This window comes from Lactuca sativa, chromosome 4 (assembly GCF_002870075.4).
Source record: "Lactuca sativa cultivar Salinas chromosome 4, Lsat_Salinas_v11, whole genome shotgun sequence".
Taxonomy (NCBI): domain Eukaryota; kingdom Viridiplantae; phylum Streptophyta; class Magnoliopsida; order Asterales; family Asteraceae; genus Lactuca; species Lactuca sativa.
The window spans coordinates 402,832,637-402,840,303 of NC_056626.2; the positions used below are offsets into that span (position 1 = coordinate 402,832,637).

At 30.9% G+C, this 7,667-nt stretch overlaps 1 protein-coding gene across 1 annotated transcript; it reads left to right on the plus strand.

The window, feature by feature from the left end:
• Positions 1 to 948: 948 nt before the first annotated feature.
• Positions 949 to 3,955, plus strand: LOC111920472 (uncharacterized). The gene is made up of 7 exons (XM_052771291.1): positions 949 to 1,153; positions 1,393 to 2,197; positions 2,262 to 2,271; positions 2,641 to 2,797; positions 3,134 to 3,282; positions 3,385 to 3,479; positions 3,607 to 3,955. The coding sequence occupies exons 1-7, from the start codon at positions 949 to 951 to the stop codon at positions 3,953 to 3,955; spliced, it is 1,770 nt and encodes a 589-aa protein (XP_052627251.1).
• Positions 3,956 to 7,667: the final 3,712 nt, after the last annotated feature.

Genomic DNA, 7,667 nt, shown 5'->3' on the forward strand with positions numbered 1-7,667 from the left:
TAACCGATTATTCATAATTACCTTAAATAGTTCTGTTAAATTGAACAAAATAAAGGAATTTGTTTTGTAGTATTTTCAGTTTGAACAGAACATTATTTTATAATAAACTTACAACTTAATATGTATTTTATATATCAGATTATTAGTCTATTGAAGAGGATGAATGATCTTCTTAATCAGGTGGTTTTGAAGCATTGCATGGGACACAAGAAAGTAGTGTATCAAAAGTTGGTTTTGGATATAGTGGAAGCTCATTATATTCCGATTGAAGGTTGTGTGAAACCACATTATGAGAATGTCGCTTTTGAAAGAAATGCAGTTGTGGAAAGGAAGAGACTTTGTAAGATTTGCAATAAGTTGACAGATCATGATATGAGGAATTGTCCATATATGAAGATATATCGTTATTGAATTTCAATTCGTTTGCTAGTCATTTTATTTTCTCATGGTTATGAGAATTTATTTTCATTAAATGTTCGGATATGTCGATTTCATTAAATAAGATAATTATAATTATATTTATTTTCATTTGGAATAAGATCGATTTCATTGAATTAGTTTTTTTTTTTTTTTTGAAAAGGCAAATCTAACATTTATCCAACTTGAATTAGTTAGTTACAATTATATGTATTTTCATCAAATGCCGGAATACATTTATACCAATAGTACATATTCTTCAAGAATTGAGCAAGACAACAAGTTGTATTAAATTTGGAAGTATGATCTGTATTTGCTCAAATGTATCAGACTTTGATTTTAGTTACTTGTATTTTGGAGTCAAGAATTTATTTTATCAATTGAAAATATAAATAATAACGAAATTGATTAACGTTTTTAATGAATATTGTATTATCCAAAAATATGAAGCGTTTAACATGCAGTTGCTCTGATTTTGATTGTTCAGTTACTTTTTTGCCAACTCTTCTTATTCCTCGCCTATAAAACCAAATGGACAATGAAAAGACAAGTAACTTCCTAATGGAGAATGAAATAGTGAATCAGATTGTGCATAATCAAAGCATCGGAAGGGAGAATGAAATGCATAATGAAGAATTTATCACTCACCAACAGTCAAAAGATCCAATTTATTGGTCAGATAATATAGATGACGAAAACTATGTTTCGGATTACGTTGATCATGAAGAAAATGAAGGTGAAAACTATCTGAATGACGCAAAACTACAAACATTGTTATTGTTGTAATTCACATTCTTGCAAAAATATAGTTAATATTTTATTTTTTTTGAAAACATTATAATGTTACGTATGAACTGATACAGAAATCAGAAGCAGTAGTTGTTTATTCTTTAGGAATGTGTTTTAGAAAATATATTCAATCACACATTATTCTTTAAGAATGCTACTAATAAAACATTAACTAATATATTATAGTTGCAGAACAATTTGTAGTTGTAAGTGATTATACATCTCCGGGTGGGATAGATTATTATACACCCAAGACCAATGAAGATGTAAAGCCTAAAGTCGACGACATATATGATACATATGATGCAGCTGTAGAAATGTACAAAAATTATGCATTTCAAGCAGGTTTTGATATTAGGCTAGGATCAAACAAGAAGAAGACGGATGGTACTTTCACAAGCAGGTACTTATTATGTAACAGAGAAGGAAAGCCCAACACTGGTAATGTTGACACTATTGATATTCAGTACAAAAAAATAAAACAAAGAAAAGATATGCATAGGACAGAATGTGAGGTTCATATTGTATTCAAGCTCCTTCCTCAGACAGGAAAATATGTGGTTCATGAATTCGTTGAAAGACATAATTATATGTTGATACCTAAGGCTAATATGCATTTGTCACGTGCGAAAAGTAAAATAGATTTGTCTCAGCAAACTTACATTTATAACATGTCTAAGAATAATGTTGGGGCAAAAAAAGCTTATAGGTTAATGTGTGGTCTCCAAGGTGGGTGTTCAGTTCGTGGTGGATTGGCGATTGATTACAAGAACTGTGCTAGGAATTTAAATTGTTTTATTTGTGGTAGTGATGCCCAATTGATTGTCAACATAATGGAAGAGAGAGTTAAATATGCACCAAACTTCTCATTCGAGTTTAGAGTCGAGGAAAAAAAACTATTTTCAATGTTTTGGGCTGACGAAACTTCCAAGTATAACTATAAGGAGTTTGGGGATGTCGTTTCATTTGATGCCACCTACCAGACTAACAGGTTATTAGGTTACTAATAATTTTTTAAAATACATTTTGATGATTATAACATATTTTACATTTAGGTATAGCATGGTATTTGTTCCATTTACTGGAATCGATAACCATAAGAGGTGTGTCACATTTGGTGTTGGATTGCTTACCCGAGAAGACACAGATTCTTACAAATGGTTACTAAAATGTTTTTTGAAAGCTTTTGGAGTCCACCTAAGATTATAATGTCTGATCAAGATCCAGCAATCAAAAAAGCAGTTGATGAATTGTTACCACTATCCAGTCATCGTTTATGTATGTGACATATAACAACAAAATTACCAGAAAAGGTATACATACCACTATTATTTTCTACAATTGAATATTCTTTACAAAAAAATTATTATTTAATTCACAATTTTTGTTATTCTTTGTATGCTTACAATTTTATGTTGTTTGTATTTTTTTTAGTTAACTTGGGAAATTGCCAACAATTCAGACTTTAAGAAACGTTTCAACAGCTTGATATGGAATGCAAAAATTAATGAATTAGAGTTTGAAGCCGGATGGGACAGTATGATTACAGAATTTCATCTTGAGGATAATACATGGTTAAGAAAGATGTTTGGTTTGAGGAGACTTTGGATTCCTGAATTTTTCAAAAATGTTCCACTGTCCGGTTTGATGTGAACCACGTCACTCTCAGAAAGTCAAAACTGGTCTTTTCAGAACACTACACTATCTGGATCATATCTTGTCAATTTTATGATGACATTTGACTTGGTCATGCAAAGACAAAGGCACACTCAAAATTCATCGGATTTCATAACTACAACAACATTTCCGAAGAACATTACATATCTTCCTTATGAACCACACGCGGCAAAGGTTTACACCAGAAGAATATTTTATCAAGTTCAGGAAGAGATTTATTAATCTAAAAAATCATGTTTTATCACAAAAGTCGTAACTGATTCTTCTTATGGTGTCGACATGTTTGATGTCTTAGAGAGAAAGAAAAGTGTTAGCACACGGACAAAGGAAGTTGTCCCCGACCAACCCGAGGAGGAAGAATATCATTTTGATAGTCTTGTGAAGGACAAAGATTTTAAGGTATGTTTGTGGTATTATTTGATATTGAAATTAATTAAAATTCAAATCATAGACATATTAATTGATATTGAAATTAATTAAATTTTCATCAATAAAATGTAGGTTACTCACAACAAGAGTGAAGGATCCTTCATGTGTACATGCATGCATTTTGAACATGTTGGAGTTCTATGCAGGCACATATTTTCTGTTATGAGGTACTATAATCTTGAAAAAATACCCGAAAGATATATATTGAAACGTTGGTGTAGAACATAATTCCTCCAGAATTATTGAGGCGTCGGTTTAAGAATTCTCAAATGAACGGAAAAGTTGATCGGGCAGCAATCGACATCTTTCAACTATTGATCACTTTGTCTCATTTTTGAGTCATGATCCAGTGAAGTTGCATGAGTACTTAGAGGAGATAAATAAGTTGAAAATGAAGTACTGCCTTTCATCTTCGTCTGACAATTTGGTTAACAGGAATCATTTTGAACAGATTATAGGTGTTACTCTTCAAAAGGAACGTGAAATTGATAATCCTTCTATAATCAACAACAAAGGTTCTGGTACTCATGGAAAAAGACTTAAAAGTAAAAAAGAGATGTTTACAATCAATGTCATAAACCAAAGAGAATGTGTAACTCATGCAAAGAGAAGGTTAATCATGATAAGAGGAATTGCCCCTTGAAGGCTAAAGTAGTGTAGTATTTTTTTTGTCCTATTCATGCAACAAATGAATTAAACGACTTTATGTTTTCATTAATTTCTTTTTCAATAAAGAGTATGTGTTACTTAGATTGTTATAAGTAGCTAAGTACTCATTGTTATAAGTAATTAATTCCTTTATTCTTTGTTTTGTTATTTTACCTTCACCTGTTCTAGTTTATTATTCAATACATAATCATTTTTAAAACTATGTTTTATAATTAATTCTTTCATAATATATACTATCACAAGCTATTATTTGATTTATTACATGTAAGTGCAGCATACTTGGGAACCATTAGTTACACATAATAACCAGCCAATGCAAATAATTTTTAAAACTATGTTTTATAATTAATTCTTTCAGAATATATCTACCAGAATGTCCAGTTAAATGTAATTCAAAATTTCATTCAATACCATATTAAAACACCATATTCTAAGAGATTATCCATGTAAATGATATATATTTTTACAAACTATTTTTGCTGATTGTCAATGCAAATCAATCATCCTAAGAACCACCAATTTCAAGTATTGTTTACTCATATTCCTAATAAATCAGCCATAAAAAATCACATTCCACAGATATTTGTTAGAATCACCAATAAAATCATATCTTAATTATATAAGAGTTCAAAAAATTGTCTCCACCCAAAACCTTTAACTTTTATTTAAATCATAACTTCCATAAACCATCATTTTTTTCATACCTTAACTTCAAAATAATAAGATGTTCCATCAACCAAAGTCTGACAAAAGTTAAAACAAACGACATAAAAAACTTAAAGCAAACCAAACAATATAAAAACTATTGTTTTGCAAACCAGACATTCAAAACACTAACATTGTTATACAACTATACCCGTTTCAGCCACTTTTTCCATTTCCTTGCTTTTTTATACTTCTTTCTTTTATTCTTTGCCAACTCCTTCGCTTCATCAAACAACATACTTTTCTGCAATATATCTAGCTTTGAAAACTTATCAGCTTCTTCCAACAACATGTCTTTCTGCAGGTTGTGATCCGAGGTCATCAGTCTATACATATATTTGTACCTCAGTCTTGATAATACCGCAGCATCACTATGTTTTATTCCTTTAAATCCTGTTTCCCACTTCCCTTCTAGATCTCCCTTATAGCACTCCATGTGCCTCATCAAATATAGACCACAGTCAGGACCAATATCACGGACTTCCCAAACCACTCTCATGATTTTTGCTTCCTTTGAGTACAATTCAGCATGCATTTGATGGTTTTGTGTCATCAAGTAGTTGCAAAAGAACCGTTGCTGCAACCAAAGTCAAATACGTAGTGTTAACCATGATTTATTCATATATGATTTCCATATTTTCTAAAATGTAACAATATTATTTCTTACAAGTGTTCTTGGTATTCTTCCATATCGACTGTCAACTGTACTAATACGTTTCACATGATCAATAATCAAATATCTTCCCCTCTTTAAGTCGAAACACAACAGATAATACTTGTCAACATCAACTATTGGGAAGAAAACCTGCACAAGTGACTAAATTAATTAACATGCTATTCACATCAATATTTTTGAAATTTATATCTTTCATTATAAAAAAATACCAATCCAACATCACTTAAGTTTGCTTTGATAGCCAAATTTCCAATGAACATTTCAAGCATTAAAGTGAACTCCTTAAGTCTAGAAATCTCAAGTTCTGTTTCGTCCATCACTAATTCGTTCTGCGGGAATCAGTTAACCAACAATTAACATAAGAACACATTTCATTTGTAATGAACTTCAAGTATTAAAAAATTTCTGCATACCATAAAATAGGTATTAAAGTACAATCTTGTTGTTGTTCTTAGTTCTTTGTATCGTTCCATAGTGTTTAAGAATGTTGCCCAACAAATAATTATCGACCTATGAATGAACATTTTGTCTTCAAAGAAATATGAATCACCTTGAAGAAGTCTTTCTCCTTCTTCGAAATCCAAAATCACATCCCTACTTACACACATACTCATTAACAATCATGTACAAACCATATACCATGTTCAACATATATGATTAAAAAATGAATATAAAATTTAAACTTACAATTGATCTCTTTAGAAGTGAAAATAGAGTTGCAAAGAGTCGTTTCTTCTTTTCTTACTCTTTCATGTACCCGAGTTATCCTATCCAGAAATGGTGACCGCTCATAGTCTGTAACCTTACCTTTCCTTCTCCCGGTCACATTTGATTCTTTTTCAATGTTCCCTCTATCCTTCACAACAATTGATTCATTTAGATCAGTCAATAAATTTCTTGAGCTTTGTGCAGTAAAAGTTGTTTCCTCATTGATTGTCTCTTTTAAACTCTTATCAACCCCATAATTGTTATCTCCAACATAAGTAACCTTCTTATCACCTGATACTTTATCCATCATATCTAGCACTTCATCTACAACTCCAGGAAGTTTAAAGAATTGTGAACTACTCAATTCATTTATATTGCCCCATGCTTCATTATTTTCACCCATAGGCGTCACGTAGTCATGTGCAACTTCTTTCCCTTCCCTGTGTTTCCCAATGTCTTCTACATTCTCTTTTGTCCCGTATGGTGTAACAGGACTTTTATTTGACCCGGAAGCTTGTCCAAAATTTTCATGTTGTGCATTTTTCTATAACATGTCATCATCTGTGTCTGTGTCCTCCTCAATGCCATCACTTTCATTTATAACTACATCTTCATTAATCCCCACATCATTAAACAACATTTTCATCAATGACATCCTTTCTCTCAATATTTCTCTATCAAGAAACTTTTTCAGCTCTTTATATAATGCTTTTGACATGCTTCCTTTTTCAGTCAATACTTTATTGTACTAGATGTCAAATATGGCACAATATGCCTACATGTACCAAATACTTAAACTGTCATAAACAAATAATATTACACATTCATTGATTCAAAATAATTAATATCAGAAAAAATTATTATTAATCCATTATTTAAGATTCAAATAATTTTAAAACTCATCACAACCTCATATACCTCATACCATGTCATCATTCTGAATGAGTTATATAACATAATCACGTCTATATGATCGAATATGTAATTCAAACCTAAATATTTTATTATAATGTGCCTATTCTTAAATATAATACACCATCACTTACACAATCAAACTTAATATGATTCTATGTTAAATGGATATAAAATAACAGTGCTTACCTCCTCATCTGCAAATTCTCTCTCAACTGTTTCCAACTCCATATCTGTATCACTACTAACATCTTCATTCTCATCATCTTCTCTTTTGATGAAATACCCCATCCCAAGAGCATTCGCATTCACCTCAGAATCCTTGATCTTTTCCAGCTTATCTCCAGTAACATGTATTATGAAAGGAGTCCTTTTTTTCAATTTAATGCTTTCACTTATGCGGACATTAAACACATAAACAAGTTGTACACATATTACTAATTTGTTACAACATATAATAATATAACAATTATAGAATAATAATCATTAGTATTTAAAATATATTTATGACATTCATACCAACAATACGATAATAGGCCCTAAGTAATAGCAAAACCGGTCGTCCCGATTCCATAATTGCTTCCTTGTCATCAAGCTATCAACCATGTACTGACACCAATCAATAGTTGAATAGTCTTCCAACAGAACTAACTTCTCAACAGCTTTTATTTGATATGTCCCCATT